This window comes from Pristiophorus japonicus, chromosome 20 (assembly GCF_044704955.1).
Source record: "Pristiophorus japonicus isolate sPriJap1 chromosome 20, sPriJap1.hap1, whole genome shotgun sequence".
NCBI lineage: Eukaryota > Metazoa > Chordata > Chondrichthyes > Pristiophoridae > Pristiophorus > Pristiophorus japonicus.
The window spans coordinates 87,703,051-87,720,071 of NC_091996.1; the positions used below are offsets into that span (position 1 = coordinate 87,703,051).

The 17,021-nt window shown below is 52.0% G+C and overlaps 1 protein-coding gene across 1 annotated transcript in view; it reads left to right on the top strand.

Annotated features, from left to right (window-relative positions):
• zanl (zonadhesin, like) overlaps positions 1–17,021 on the top strand; it is a 197,699-nt gene that overhangs the window by 16,098 nt on the left and 164,580 nt on the right. The window contains exons 4-7 of the mRNA XM_070863313.1: positions 1,854–2,116; positions 4,781–4,865; positions 7,730–7,879; positions 12,343–12,507. Coding sequence (XP_070719414.1) covers positions 1,854–2,116; positions 4,781–4,865; positions 7,730–7,879; positions 12,343–12,507 — 663 coding nt within the window. The remainder of the gene's footprint in view (positions 1–1,853; positions 2,117–4,780; positions 4,866–7,729; positions 7,880–12,342; positions 12,508–17,021) is intronic.

The following is a 17,021-nucleotide window of genomic DNA, read 5'->3' on the forward strand; positions in this document are numbered from 1 at the left end:
ACATTACAGACACTAGCTTCTTTAATTCCAGATTTATTTAATGAACTGAATTTAAATTCCCCCAGCTGCCGTGGTGGGATTTGAACTTTGGGCCTCGAAATTAATAGTCCAGTGTCATAACCACTATGCTACCACACCCCCTTTCTTGCAGCGGTGTGCCGGAGATTAATCTTCCGATTCCTGGAGACTCCAAACCAATCTTGGAGGGTTGGCATGGCAACCCTATTGAGGCAAGCCACACGTAGGCCCCGAATTTTAACTGTCCCCCTGTTGCCTGCTGGAAACCGGGCCTGATCGGAGAAGGAGGAGGGGTTGTGAGGGGGAGCAGTTACAATAAGCGCAGTCACTTCTCCCCGCTGATCCCCGTTGCCTTCCTGTCGTGTCCACCATATTATCCTCCTCTTTCCGGCAGCCGAACGGGGCACCCGTAGGCAGACGGTGGGGTCCTTCTTCAAATATGCAGATGAGGTCTGATGACATCATCAGGACCCGACCGCAATAGTAGTCAGAGGCCTGAGCGGGGGCGGGGGGGCAGTGGTGGTTTCCCTATCGGGTCAGACCTGTTGGTAGGGGTCATGGATCATGGGTCATGGGTCATGGGTCGTGGGTCAGACAAGGCCCAGGCAGGAAAGCTCCACCAAGGGATCCATCACGAGGATGCTTTGGGCGTCCCTTGCCCAGGACTCCCCTCCCCCACTTCCCACACACAGAGTGATCCCCCTCACTTCGCCCTCTCAACACGTATCTGGGACCCTGGGACCCCCCTCATCCCCACCCCCCCGGCTGTGCCTTCCTGCAGCCGAATTGCCACTCCCGCCCGCCGCCAGGTGGTGTGACCGGCCTGGTGCCGGGTCGGTCTGCGAGAAGATTTATGGCAACCACAGATGCCTAACTGGGTTCTGTACTGATCGGCCAATCTCCTCTTGGGCATGTTATCTTTGGGTGAGGCACTATTAACCATGTCCTATTGGGTAATGTACTACAGAGCAAAGTTCCATTGGGTAAGGATCTATTTGGTGAATGAAGTCCCATTGAGGTCTTATTGGGTTGGCATCATTGGCTACTGTACAATTGGCTGAGCTATCATCGGGCAGGACACCATAGGGCAAGGTACAGTTGAGTAATGTATCATTGGCGCGGTATCATTGGATTGGATACCATTGTCTAATGTACCATTGGGTGAAGCAACATTGGACAGGATACCATGAGTGAGATACCATTAGATGAGGTACCGTTGAGTTGAATGCCATTGGCTCATGTGACATTGAGTGAGCTCTCATTGGATAGGATACCATTGGTGAAATACTATTGGTTGAGGCATCGTAAGATTAGGAGCAGGAGTTGGTCATACGGCCCCTTGAGCCTGCTTCCCCATTCAATAAGATCATGACTGATCTTCAACCTCAACTCCACTTTCCCGCCTGATCTACATAATCCCTTGATTCCACTAGAGTCCAAAAATCTATCGATCTCAATCTTGAATATATTCAACGACTGAGATTCACCACCCTCTGAGTGAAGAAGTTTCTCCTCATCTCAGTCTAAATGGCCGACCCCGTATCCTGAGACTGTGACCCCTGGTTCTAGACTCCCCAGCCCGGGGGAAACATCCTCCCTGCATCTACCCTGTCAATCCCCCTCAGAATCTTACATGTTTCAATGAGATCACCTCTAATTCTTCTAAACTCCAACATCATCAACATGCCTTCAAGAGAGGAAATTGGGAAAATAATTTCAAAACCACAATCATGGCCAGCTGTAGAGAAGTTTTAGTGACAATGCTGCACTGATGGTCCTCTTGCAGGGATCACTGGACAGACTGGGCTCACCATTCTCTACTATTCCAATTCCAGATGGTTATTACATCTATCAAGAGGCTGATGATTTCACCAAAGGCCAGTTTGTAAGACTGGACAGTCCAACCATGGCTGTATCTGGGAACATATGTGTGGAGTTCCAGTACTACATGTACGGAGCGGATTTTGACAATGCTCTAAGAGTATTCCTGAAGGATTCTTCCGCTGAGAATCAGATATGGAGTAAAACTGGATTTCAGAGTCCTTCTTGGCTACATGGAACAATTGATCATTCATTCAAGACTCCAACAAATATAAAGGCAAGGATTCTTTCAGTGGACTATTCCCCAGTGCACAAATATCATTATTTACAAGCTGTTATGTTGGATACCATTGTGTGAGGTACCATTGGGTGAGGTACTATTGGGTGAGGTACAATTGGGTGAGGTACCATTGGGTGAGATACCATTGGATGAGGTACCATTGGGTGTGATACCATTGGGTGAGATACCATTGGATGAGGTACCATTGGATGAGGTACCATTGGGTGAGGTACCATTGGGTGAGGTACCATTGGGTGAGGTACCATTGGGTGAGATATCATTGGGTGTGATACCATTGGGTGATATACCATTGGGTGAGATACCATTGGGTGAGATACCATTGGATGAGGTACCATTGGGTGAGATACCAATGGATGAGATACCATTGGGTGAGATTCCATTGGATGAGGTACCATTGGATGAGGTACCATTGGTTGAGGTACCATTGGGTGAAGTACCATTGGGTGATATACCATTGGATGAGATATTATTGGGCGATATACCATTGGGTGAGATACCATTGGGTGAGATACCATTGGGTGAGGTACCATTGGGTGAGGTACCATTGGGTGATATACCATTGGGTGTGATACCATTGGGTGAGATACCATTGGGTGTGATACCATTGTGTGAGATACCATTGGATGAGGTACCATTGGGTGAGATACCATTGGGTGAGATACCATTGGGTGAGGTACCATTGGGTGAGGTACCATTGGGTGAGATACCATTGGGTGAGATACCATTGGATGAGGTACCATTGGGTGAGATACCATTGGGTAAGATACCATTGGATGAGGTACCATTGGATGAGGTACCATTGGATGAGGTACCATTGGGTGAGATACCATTGGATGAGGTACCATTGGATGAGGTACCATTGGGTGAGATACCATTGGATGAGGTACCATTGGGTGAGATACCATTGGATGAGGTACCATTGGATGAGGTACCATTGGGTGAGATACCATTGGATGAGGTACCATTGGATGAGGTACCATTGGGTGTGGTACCATTGGATGAGGTACCATTGAATGAGGTACCATTGGATGAGGTACCATTGGGTGAGATACCATTGGATGAGGTACCATTGGGTGAGATACCATTGGATGAGGTACCATTGGATGAGGTACCATTGGGTGAGATACCATTGGATGAGGTACCATTGGGTGAGATACCATTGGATGAGGTACCATTGGATGAGGTACCATTGGGTGAGATACCATTGGATGAGGTACCATTGGGTGAGATACCATTGGATGAGGTACCATTGGATGAGGTACCATTGGGTGTGGTACCATTGGATGAGGTACCATTGGATGAGGTACCATTGGGTGAGGTACCATTGGGTGAGGTACCATTGGATGAGGTACCATTGGGTGAGATACCATTGGATGAGGCACCATTGGGTGACGTACCATTGGGTGAAGGACCATTGGGTGTGATACCATTGGGTGAGGTACCTTTGGGTTGGATCAATGTTTATGCTAAGGTGGGCACGCACGAGACTGCACAGTGATCTGAACGCCCCCCCCCCCCATCTCCTCCCCCAGGCCGTTCACCCCTTTAATATTGTAAATACTGCACATGCGCAGACATTTAAAGGGACCGTGCATTAAAGGAAACAGGCCAATCAGAACAAAGTGCAGCTCACAGGGAACATTGGGTTGGATACCACTGGGTAATGTCCAATATTCAAGTACCACAGATTTTATAAGAACGTTAAAATTATAAATCCGCTAATGATATGTTCCATCATTTTATATTTTACCTTGGATAGTGGAGACTGTGTGAATAAGTAATGATCCTAAGTGTTGGTTATATACTTTGGTGGACTTTTGTCACTCGTGTTTAATGTTAACAAGGCCATAAAAAAGCAAACCAGGAACTAGGGTTTATTTCTAGAGGTATAGAATTGAAAAGTAGGGAAGTTATGCTAAACCTGTATCGAACCTTGGGTAGACCGCACTTGGAGCACTGCGAATAGTTCTGGTCGCCATATTGCAAACAGGATATAGAGGCACTGGAGAGGGTGCAGAAAAGATTTACAAGGATGATGCCAGAAATGCAAGGGTATAGATATCGGGAAAGGATGAACAGGCTGAAAAGAGAAAGCTGAGGGGTGACCTAATAGAGGTCTTTAAAAATGATGAAAGGTTTTGATCGAGTGGATACAGAGAGAATGTTCCCACTTGTGGGGAAGGGCATAATTCGAGGCCATCAATATAAGATCGCCACCCAGAAACCCAATGGGGAATTCAGGAGAAACTCCTTTACCCAGAGAGCGGTGAGAATGTGGAACTCGCTGCCACAGGGAGGGGTTGAGGTGAATAGTATCGATGCATTTAAGGGGAGGCTGGACAAGCGCATGGGGGAGAAGGGAATAGAGGGTTACGCTGATAGAGTTAGATGAGGAAAGACGGGAGGAGGCTCAAGTGGAGCATAAACGCCGGCATGGACTGGTTGGGCCGAACGGCCTGTTTCTGTGCCGTATAACCGATGTGTAATCCTATAATTCCGCTAATGATGTGTCCCATCATTTTACAATTTACCTTGGATGGTGGAGACTGTGTGAATAAGTAATGGCCCTGCTAAGCGTTGGTTACATACTCTGGTGGAACTTTGGCAGTCGGGTTTAATATTCTTCTTGCACTATGCCAGGTTACCTTTGAATCTGTTCGAGGTCCGACTGCATCATCCGACACAGCAGTGGACAACGTCAGGGTCAGGACGGGACGCTGCGATGGTAAGCCGTCGATCTTGAAACGTTAATGTCCTCGTTGCCCTTTTGCGCCTCCCAAGGGGAGAGAGAAGACCGTAGAGACGAGGCAACGCTGCAAAATCAGCCCAATCCCAACATGGATCAATGATCCGCGGCCAAGTTCAGGGTCAGCTCGGACCATTTTTCCTCTTTTTTTCACCCCCCCCACGTCCAAGCCCATCGGCCTCAGCTCTCCTTCCGAAACAGGAATTGCCCCCAATTCTTTGTGAGCGGGCTCCTGACTGCATCTTGGTGATTGTCTGTGCCAAGGGTGAGCAAGATTCAAGCCGGGGAATTCATCCCTTCCTGTTGGTCCCTCTCCCATTGGCTCCTCTTGGTTCCCCGCTCGATCTACCTACTCTCTCCATTATTTGCGAAACTTCAATCGTGGCCCTTTAGCCTTCCTTTGAACAGTGAGAGCAGTTTAAGCCTCCTTGTCCTCCAACACCTGAGAACGTTGGTTGGACACCTTCTAAGGCGCTTTGAGACGTCCGGTGGTCGTGAAAGGCGCTATATAAATCCAAGTCCTTCTTCTTTCTTTCAATGCAGTATTACTGCGTCAGTCACAGTATTGAATCTCAATACAAACATACGGACAGGTACAGGCCCTCTGGTCCATTGAGCCCATCCCACACGATTGCGATAGCTTGTGTATCATAATATACACTCCCTCTCCCCACCTGAAACCATGTGATCTCCTGGGAGAGGCAAAAAACGGTTTAAAAAAAAAATTCCAGCTCAATTTAGGGGGGAAAAAATCTGGGAAACTCCTCTCCGACCTATCTAGGTGATGGAAACTAGGCCAGGAAATCACTCTGGCCCTGATCATTCTGTGCAGCACCTACCTTCTGTAAGAGGCGATCTCCACCCCAACCAGAAACAGGTCCAGCTCTTGCTTGGAAGAAAGAAAGACTTGCACTTATATAGCGCCTTTTGCGACCACATGATGCCCCAAAGCGCTTTACAGCCAATGAAGTACTTTTTTGAAGTGCAGTCATTGTTGTAATGTGGGAAACGCGGCAGCCAATGTGCGCACAGCAAGGTCCCGCAAACAGCAACGTGATAATCACCCAGATAATCAGTTTTAGTGATGTTGGTTGAGGGATAAATATTGGCCCCAGGACACCGGGGAGATCTCACCCTGCCCTTCTTCCAAATAGTGGTCACGGGATCTTTTACGTCCACCTGAGATAGCAGACAGGGCCTCGGGTTAATGTCTCACCAGGAAGACGGCACCTCCGACAGTGCGGCACTCCCTCAGTACTGCCCCTCCGACAGTGCGGCACTCACTCAGTACTGACCCTCCGACAGTGCGGCACTCCCTCAGCACTGCCCCTCCGACAGTGCGGCGCTCACTCAGCACTGCCCCTCCGACAGTGCGGTGCTCCCTCAGTACTGCCCCTCCGACAGTGCGGCGCTCCCTCAGCACTGTCCCTCCGACAGTGCGGCGCTCCCTCAGTACTGTCTCTCCGACAGTGCGGTGCTCCCTCAGTACTGCCCCTCTGACAGTGCGGCGCTCATTCAGTACTGCCCCTCCAACAGTGCGGCGCTCCCTCAGCACTGCCCCTCCAACAGTGCGGCGCTCCCTCAGCACCGCCCCTCCGACAGTGCGGCGCTCCCTCAGTACTGCCCCTCTGACAGTGCGGCACTCATTCAGTACTGCCCCTCCAACAGTGCGGCGCTCCCTCAGCACCGCCCCTCCGACAGTGCGGCGCTCCCTCAGTACCGCCCCTCCGACAGTGCGGCGCTCACTCAGCACTGCCCCTCCGACAGTGCGGTGCTCCCTCAGTACTGCCCCTCCGACAGTGCGGCGCTCCCTCAGCACTGTCCCTCCGACAGTGCGGCGCTCCCTCAGTACTGTCTCTCCGACAGTGCGGTGCTCCCTCAGTACTGCCCCTCTGACAGTGCGGCGCTCATTCAGTACTGCTCCTCCAACAGTGCGGCGCTCCCTCAGCACTGCCCCTCCAACAGTGCGGCGCTCCCTCAGCAACGCCCCTCCGACAGTGCGGCGCTCCCTCAGTACTGCCCCTCTGACAGTGCGGCACTCATTCAGTACTGCCCCTCCAACAGTGCGGCGCTCCCTCAGCACCGCCCCTCCGACAGTGCGGCGCTCCCTCAGTACTGCCCCTCCGACAGTGCGGCGCTCCCTCAGTACTGCCCCTCCGACAGTGCGGCGCTCCCTCAGTACTGCCCCTCCGACAGTGCGGCGCTCCCTCAGTACTGCCCCTCCGACAGTGCGGCGCTCCTTCAGTACTGCCCCTCCGACAGTGCGGCGCTCCCTCAGCACTGCCCCTCCGACAGTGCGGCGCTCCCTCAGCACTGCCCCTCCGACAGTGCGGCGCTCCCTCAGCACCGCCCCTCCGACAGTGCGGCGCTCCCTCAGTACTGCCCCTCCGACAGTGCGGCGCTCCCTCAGTACTGCCCCTCCGACAGTGCGGCGCTCCCTCAGTACTGCCCCTCCGACAGTGCGGCGCTCCCTCAGCACTGCCCCTCCGACAGTGCGGCGCTCCCTCAGCACCGCCCCTCCGACAGTGCGGCGCTCCCTCAGCACTGCACTGGGAGTGTCAGCCTAGATTTACGGGCTCAAGTCCCTGGAGTGGGACTTGAAAAATCTGACTCCAAGGCGAGGGTGCTGCCCACTGATCCCACGGCTGACACCGGAGGAATTCAACGAGTGGCTGCCCACCCCCACGAGACGGGCGGCCCGCTCCACAGGTCCGCCATTTCTCCGGGGGGCGGGAAGGCATTGGAACTAGTCGGAATATCGATCACATTCCTGCATCGCGATCGTGGTGTGTAAGGAGCCGTTGTGTACGCCACTAAACGTTTCTCCCTCTGGCTCCCCGCAGATTGCATCTCCAGCTGCGACTTTGATGAGTTCGACAACCTGTGCGGCTGGACAAACGAATTGGTTCCGCCCCTGATCCCTTTCGACCAATGGACTGGGCCGACTGACACGGAGAACACTGGGCCTGACGACGACTATTCCAAACCTGGATGTAAGGCGTGTTCGATTCCAATCCGGACTTCTCTGTTCGTACAAAGAAATACCCCGATTTAAAGTCGCATCGCCATCAATGCGAACGGTAGCATAGTGGTTATACTGGATTAGTAATGAGGTCTGGACTAATAAGCGGAGGGGGAGGGGGAGGGGGAGGGGGGGCGGAGCATGAGTTCAAATCCCACCACGGCAGCTGGGGAATTTAAACTCCATTCATTACATTTGGAATTAAAAAGTTAGCATCAGTAATGCTGACAATGAAACCACCAGATTACCGGGACAAGGCTGCCTGGTTCACTAATGTCCTTCAGCAAAGGAAATCTGCCGCCCTTACCCGGTCTGGCCTGTCTTCTTCTTAGGCAGTCCCTCGGGGTCAAAGGGTGGCTTGGTCTGGGCCTATATGTGACTCCAGACCCACAGCAATGTGGCTGACCCCTAGCTGCCCTGTGAAATGGCCCAGCGAGCCACACAGTTGTACCAAACCCTCTACAAAGACAGCGGTTCAAGGAGACTCATATGCGGCCCACCACCGCCTTCTCAAGGAGCGATTAGGGATGGGCAATAAATGCTGGTCTTGCCAGCGACGCTCACGTCCCGTGAACGAATAAATTAAAAAAAACATGTCTGACTGAGATGATTAAGACTATTTTGAGAGTGAAATGTGGGGTGGGGTGGGGGGTGGGACGGTCACATGATTGCCATTTTTTTTTAATTAATCAAAATGAAATTGTCTCCTTTGGCAAAACGTTCCATTTTGCAAGCCAGTAATTTCTAATAGCAATGGCCCTGTAAGTACCATAGAGAGGGTACAGAGAAGATTTACGAGGATGTTGCCAGGACTGGAGAATTTTAGCGATGAGGAAAGATTGGATAGGCTGGGGTTGTTTTCTCTGGAACAGAGGAGGCTGTGTGCAGATTTAATTGAGGTGTATAAAATTATGAGGGACCTAGATAGAGTGGATCGGAAGGACCATGTCTAGTAGACACCTCAAATCGCTGGAGAAATACCACCAACGATGCCTCCGCAAGATCCTACAAATCCCCTGGCAGAACAGATGCACTAACATTAGCGTCCTCGACCAGGCCAACATCCCCAGCATTGAAGCACTGACCACACTCGATCAGCTCCGCTGGGCGGGCCACATTGTCCGCATGCCAGACACGAGACTCCCAAAACAAATGCTCTACTCGGAACTCCTTCATGGCAAACGAGTCAAAGGTGGGCAGAGGAAACGTTACAAGGACACCTTCAAAGCCTCCCTGATAAAGTGCAACATCCCCACCGACTCCTGGGAGTCCCTGGCCAAAGACCGCCCTGGGTGGAGGGAGTGGATCCGGGAGGGCGCTGAGCACCTCGAGTCTCGTCGCCAACAGCGTGCAGAAATCAAGCGCAGGCAGCGGAAGGAGCGTGCGGCAAACCAGACTCCCCACCCACCCTTTCCTTCAACCACTGTCTGTCCCACCTGTGACAGAGACTGGTTCTCGTATTGGACTGTTCAGCCACCTAAGGACTCATTCTAAGAGTCTTCCTCGATTCCGAGGGACTGCGTTTAATGATGAGGAAGGACCTATTTCCCTTGGCAGAGAGGTCAACAACTAGGGGACAAGGATTTAAAGTAATTGGTAGAAGGTTTAGAGAGGATTTGAGGAGAACTTATTTCACCATGCACAAGAGACCAGAATTGGAGGAGCGTAGAGATCTCGGGATCTTGGACCGTCTGGCTCAGAAACAAGAGTGTTGCCCACTGAGCCACTCCGACACTATAAGCCCCTAGAAACCTTCTATTAAGCACTTTGTAGGCTATATACTCCAGCAACTCCCTCGCTGTGATTGGTGTAATTATTTGAGACCCTCCTCCCTGCCCCCCCACCCCCGCTTTTCCCCAAGCTTACTGACGTCGTGGCCTGATGAAGCTTGCACACACATAACGATAGTGTCAACTTGGCTCAGTGACTACAACTCTGCTTTATCTCAAAGAGACGGGAAGACGGAGTGCAAGTTATGCTACGGTTGTGTAAAGCTCTGGTCAAACCTCCTCGGGAGCAACTGCGTCCAGTTCTGGGCCCCATCCCTCAGGAAGGATATATCAGCCTCGGAGAAGGGAGCAGCGCAGATTCAGCGAAATGATGACCCGGGGCTAAAAGGGTTAAATTATCAGGACAGGTCACAGAGACTGGGCTTGTATTCTCTCGAATATAGTTTAAGGGGTGATCCAATTGAGGCGTTTACAATGATTAAGGGATTCAATAGGGGTAGGTCGAGAGAGAAACCATTTCCTCGGGTGGGGAGAGTCCAGAAGAAGGGGGCGTCACCTTAAAATTAGAGCCCGGCCGTTCAGGGATAATGTCAGTAAGCACTTCTTCACACAAAGGGCGGTGGGAATCTGGAACTCTCTCCCTCCTCCACAAGAGATGTTGAGGCTATCGGGTGGGGGGGGGAAATTCAGAGCTGAGATTGACAGACTTTTATTCAGTAAAGGTATTATATGGAACCAAGGTGGGTAAATGAGTTTCAGATCCAGGTCAGCCATGATCCAAAACTCGGCTGCCCCGTGTCCTAACTCGCACCGAGTCCCACTCACCAATCACCCCCTGTGCTCGCTGCCCCGTGTCTTATCTCGCACCGAGTCCCGCTCACCCATCACCCCCTGTGCTCGCTGCCCCGTGTCTTATCTCGCACCGAGTCCCGCTCACCCATCACCCCCTGTGCTCGCTGCCCCGTGTCTTATCTCGCACCGAGTCCCGCTCACCCATCACCCCCTGTGCTCGCTGCCCCGTGTCCTAACTCGCACCGAGTCCCACTCACCAATCACCCCCTGTGCTCGCTGCCCCGTGTCTTACCTCGCACCGAGTCCTGCTCACCCATCACTCCCTGTGCTCGCTGCCCCGTGTCCTAACTCGCACCGAGTCCCGCTCACCCATCACCCCATGTGCTCGCTGCCCCGTGTCTTATCTCGCACCGAGTCCCGCTCACCCATCACCCCCTGTGCTCGCTGACCCGTGTCTTATCTCGCACCGAGTCCCGCTCACCCATCACCCCCTGTGCTCGCTGCCCCGTGTCCTAACTCGCACCGTGTCCCGCTCACCCATCACCCCCTGTGCTCGCTGCCCCGTGTCCGAACTCACACCGAGTCCCACTCACCAATCACCCCCTGTGCTCGCTGCCCCATGTCTTATCTCGCACCGAGTCCCGCTCACCCATCACCCCGTGCTCGCTGCCCCGTGTCCTAACTCGCACCGTGTCCCGCTCACCCATCACCCCATGTGCTCGCTGCCCCGTGTCTTATCTCGCACCAAGTCCCGCTCACCCATCACCCCCTGTGCTCGCTGCCCCGTGTCCTAACTCACAGCGAGTCCCACTCACCCATCACTCTCTGTGCTCGCTGCCCCGTGTCTTATCTCGTACCGAGTCCCGCTCACCCATCAACCCCTGTGCTCACTGCCCCGTGTCCTAACTCGCACCGAGTCCCACTCACCCATCACCCCCTGTGCTCACTGCCCCGTGTCCTAACTCGCACCGAGTCCCACTCACCCATCACCCCCTGTGCTCACTGCCCCGTGTCTTATCTCGCACCGAGTCCCGCTCACCCATCACCCACTTTGCTCGCTGCCCCGTGTCCTAACTCGCACCGAGTCCCGCTCACCCATCACCCCCTGTGCTCACTGCCCAGTGTCCTAACTCGCACCGAGTCCCGCTCACCCATCACCCTCTGTGCTCGCTGCCCCGTGTCATAACTCGCACCGAGTCCCACTCACCCATCACCCTCTGTGCTCGCTGCCCCGTGTATTATCTCGCACCGAGTCCCGCTCACCCATCACCCCCTGTGCTCGCTGCCCCGTGTCCTAACTCGCACCGAGTCCCGCTCACCCATCACTCCCTGTGCTCGCTGCCCTACATTGGCTCCCGGTTAAGCAACGCCTCGATTTCAAAATTGTCATCCTTGTTTTCAAATCCCTCCATGACCTCGCCCCCTCCCTATCTCTGTAATCTCCTCCAGCCCCACAACTCCCCGAGATGTCTGCGCTCCTCTAATTCTGCCCTCTTGAGCATCCCTGATTGTAATCGCTCCACCATCGGTGGCCGTGCCTTCTGTTGCCTGGGCCCCAAGCTCTGGAACTCCCTCCCTAAACCTCTCCGCCTCTCTTTCCTCCTTAAAGACACTCCTTGACCAAAACCGATCTCTTTGACCAAGCTTTTGGTCACCTGCGCTAATTTCTACTGCGGCTCGGTGTCAAATTTTTAATCTCAAAATACTCCTGTGAAGCGCCTTGGGACATTTCACTACGTTAAAGGCGCTATGTAAATGCAAGTTGTTGTTGCTGATTGAATGGCGGAACAGGCCCAAGTGGCTGAATGGCCGACTCCTGTTCCTAAAGATTTCGTAGCCTTCCTCTTCTCTGCGCGGTTGCTGACTGACGTACTGTGTGTTTCTAGCCTTTCATGTTGGCCTTTCGTTACAGTTGGTTACTATATGTTGATGGATTCCTCATCCACCATTCCCGGTGAGAGATCCCATTTGAGGAGCCCCACGGTCACCTCAGCCGGCTGCCTCACACTGAAGTTCCACTATTTCATGCACGGGACAGCCACCAGAATGGAGTTAAACGTGTACGCGGGAAAGCAAGGCAAGTACCAATCCAGCGTGCGGAGAGGGGGCGGTGTGGCAGTGACAGCCCGTATTGCCCGAATACCTCGCTCTCGGCGCAGCCTGCGAGACGACACACGCTGGGCGAAAGGTTCAAGCGGCTTTTTCTGATGAGCGTGGATTGCAAAGTGAAGTTTAGGTCAAAGCAGAGGAGGTCTCCACAGGGACGCCATTCGAATGTGTCAACTGGAGCAGGAGTCGGCCATTCGGCCCCTCGAGCTTGCTCCGCCATTTAATACGATCATGGCTGATCCGATCATGGACTCAGCTCCACTTCCCTGCCCGCTCCCCTTATCCCCTTATCGTTTAAGAAACTGTCTATTTTTGTCTTAAATGTATTCAATGTCCCAGCTTCCTCAGCTCTCTGAGGCAGCGAATTCCACAGATTTACAACCCTCTGAGAGAAGAAATTTCTCCTCATCTCAGTTTTAAATGGGCGGCCCCTTATTCTAAAGATCTAGTTCTAGTCTCCACCATCAGTGGAAACATCCTCTCTGCATCCACCTTGTCAAGCCCCTTCATAATCTGATTTGTTTCTGTAAGATCACCTCTCATTCTTCTGAATTCCAATGAGTAGAGGCCCAACCTACTCAACCTTTCCTCATAAGTCAACCCCCTCATCCCCGGAATCAACCGAGTGAACCTTCTCTGAACTGCCTCCAAAGCAAGTGTATCCTTTCGTAAATATGGAAACCAAAACTGCACGCAGTACTCCAGGTGTGGCCTCACCAATACCCTGTATAACTGTAGCAAGACTTCCCTGCTTTTATACTCCATCCCCTTTGCAATAAAGGCCAAGATACCATTGGCCTTCCTGGTCACTTGCTGTACCTGCATACTAACCTTTTGTGTTTCATGCACCTGGTTGGTCCTTTCTTTATTTAAGACGAGGTTTCTCAGGCCTCCCACCACCACAAACCCCCACCAGGCTATTCTGAGACTGAGTTCCCCAACCCCCATCCCACCCCCGCACGCCTGCTCGCTGGAAGTACAAGGCCCCGGGATTACCTGGTAGTAAATGCCATCATAAGAGCAGCCGCACTGTTCGGCGCGGACGCACCGGGTTCCGCTCTGCACGAATCCTTCGTCGCACTGGCAACCCTCCAGACACGGCGCGTCACAGGGCTGAGGTCGGAGGTCGAGGCAGCTGGCGGGGCAGGCTGAGCCGCAGGGCTCGTAGTGGCTGTCGGCTGGACAGCGGAGAGCTGGAGAGAGAGAGAAAGAGAGGGGGAGAGAGAGAAAGGGCCAAGAGTCAGTGTCAGAGGGCGCTGCAGGTCAAAGGTCACTCCTGGGCATCCTTGCCCACGGCCCCGCTATTCTGTTCTGTTGCTTTATTGCTTCCGCTGTCCGATTGCGATCGCTCGTTGCTTACAACGCGCCATCACTTGTGGTGCACCGAGTTCAGAGTCAAAGCGAGCCCCCAGGAGGGCAGAGGAAAGGCTTCAAGGCCGCCCTCAAAACCTTCCTTGAAAAAGTGCAACGTCCCCAACGACACCCTGGGAATCCCTGGCCCACAAGCCGCTCAAAGTGGAGGACGAGCATCCGGGAAGGCACCGAACACCTCGCGTCTCTTGGCCGGGAGCACGCGGCAAACCCAAGCGCCCCACCCACCCGTCCCTCCAACCACCGTCTGCCCCAGACACCGCCTGTGTCAGGGACTGTGGGTCCCGCATTGGTCCCATCAGTCACCTGAGAACTGGTGTTAGTGTGGAAGCAAGTCATCCCCGACTCCGGGGGACTGTCTCAGAAGACAGAGTCCATGTTACAGGGTCGCTCCCACAGGTATAGTAAGATTAGCCTTTATATAGCGCCTTTCATACCCTCAGGATGTTCCCAAAGCGCTTTACAGCCAATGAAGTACTTTTGGAGTGTAGTCACTGTTGTAATGTGGGAAACGCCAATTTGCGCACAGCAAGCTCCCACAAACAGCAACGTGACAATGACCCAGATAATCTGTTTTTAATGATGTTGATTGAGGGATAAATATTGGCCCCAGGATACCGGGGAGAACTCCCCTGCTCTTCTTCGATATAGTGCCATGGGATCTTTTACGTCCACCTGAGAGAGCAGACCAGGGCCTTGGTTTAGCGTCTCATCCGAAAGACGGCACCTCCGACAGTGCGGCGCTCCCTCAGTATTAAGGGATACGGGGCAAAGGCGGGTATATGGAGTTAGGTTGCAGATTGGCCGTGGTCTCAGTGAATGGCAGACCTGGCTCGAGGGGCTGAATTACCTCCTCTTGTTCCTGTGTTACGATGGATGCAGAGTCGAGAACTAGGGGGCATAGTCTCAGGCGTAAGGGGTCGGCCATTTAAGACTGAGATGAGGGGGAGTTTCTTTGACTCAAATCTTTGGAGTTCTCTAGCCCAGAGGGCTCAGTCGTTGAGTATATGCAAGGCTGAGGTGAATAGATTTTTGGAGTCTGGGGGGGGATCGAGGGCTATGCGGAGAGTGCAGAAAATGGAGTTGAGGTAGATCAGCCATGATCTTATTGAATGGCGCAGCAGGCTTGGGGGTGTTGTATGTGCATGCCTGTTTACTGTGCGATGTCTCCAACACTATTTGCAACACTGAATGTACCCTTACACTGTACACACCTTACCTGTACACTAGAGGGTGCTGCTGTTGGAGACCTAAGGTTACCTGCACACTGCAGGTAACCCAGTATAAAAGGGAGCTCACAGCTTGGTGTCCTCACTCTAGGAGCTGCAAATAAAGGGTTGCAGGTCGACACAGTTTTAGTATCATACTCAATGACCCAGCCTCCACAGCTCTCTGAGGCAGCGAATTCCACAGATTTACAACCCTCTGAGAGAAGAAATTCCTCCTCATCTCAGTTTTAAATGGGCGGCCCCTTATTCTAAGATCATGCCCTCTAGTTCTAGTCTCCCCCCATCAGTGGAAACATCCTCTCTGCATCCACCTTGTCAAGCCCCCTCATAATCTTATACGTTTCGATAAGATCACCTCTCATTCTTCTGAATTCCAATGAGTATAGGCCCAACCTACTCAACCTATCTTCATAAGTCAACCCCCTCATCTCCGGAATCAACCAAGTGAACCTTCTCTGAACTGCCTCCAAAGCAAGTATATCCTTTTGTAAATATGGAAACCAAAACTGCACGCAGTACTCCAGGTGTAGCCTCACCAATACCCTGTATAACTGTGGCAAGACTTCCCTGCTTTTATACTCCATCCCCTTTGCAATAAAGGCCAAGATTCCATTGGCCTCCCTGAACACTTGCTGTATGTACCTACATACTAACCTTTTGTGTTTCATGCACAAGTACCCCCCAGGTCCCATTGTACTGCAGGATTTTGCAATTTTTCTTCATTTAAATAATAATTTTCTCTTTGATTTTTTTTTTTCTGACAAAGTGCATAACCTCACACTTTCCAACATTATACTCCATCTGCCAAATTTTTGCTCACTCACTTAGCCAGTCTATGTCCCTTTGAAGATTTTTTGTGTCCTCCTCATACATATATAGTAATTTATAGTAATAAAATTCATGGCAAGAGTTGATTGCAGCCATAAACCAATTTCAGGACATTGAGTGACCGGTCGCTGAGTTTACATTGTCATTCTGTTAGTATTTGTACGTACTTTTGATGTAACGTGATTTATTGATATTATATATAGAATATATAGTTCAAAGAACTGATTTTGTGCAAGAGATGTGAGTGAACACTGTTTTGGAGGAGACTCTAAAAACGTGTATGTCTAAAGAGCAGACAGTATACACTAGAATGACAGGAGGGAGGCATAGAATCATGCAGCACGGAAGGAGGCCATTCGGCCCATCTTTTGAAAGAGCTATCCAATCAGTCCCCTGCTCTTTCCCCCATTGCCCTGCAAATGTTCCCTTTACAAGCATTTATCCAATTCCCCGTTTGAAAGTCACTATTGAAGCTGCTTCCACCGTCCTTTCGGGCAGCGCGTTCCAGATCATGATAACTTTACCTTCCATAATTCCTTCAGATTAGGAAAAGGGGAGGTGCAACGAGACCTGGGTGTCATGGTACATCAGTCATTGAAGGTTGGCATGCAGGTACAGCAGGCGGTTAAGAAAGCAAATGGCATGTTGGCCTTCATAGCGAGGGGATTTGAGTACAGGGGCAGGGAGGTGTTGCTACAGTTGTACAGGGCCTTGGTGAGGCCACACCTGGAGTATTGTGTACAGTTTTGGTCTCCTAACTTGAGGAAGGACATTTTTGCTATTGAGGGAGTGCAGCGTAGAATCACCAGACTGATTCCCGGGATGGTGGGACTGACCTATCAAGAAAGACTGGATCAACTGGGCTTGTATTCACTGGAGTTCAGAAGAGTGAGAGGGGACCTCATAGAAACGTTTAAAATTCTGACGGGTTTGGACAGGTTGGATGCAGGAAGAATGTTCCCAATGTTGGGGAAGTCCAGAACCAGGGGTCACAGTCTAAGGATAAGGGGTAAGCCATTTAGGACCGAGATAAGGAGAAACTTCTTCACCCAGA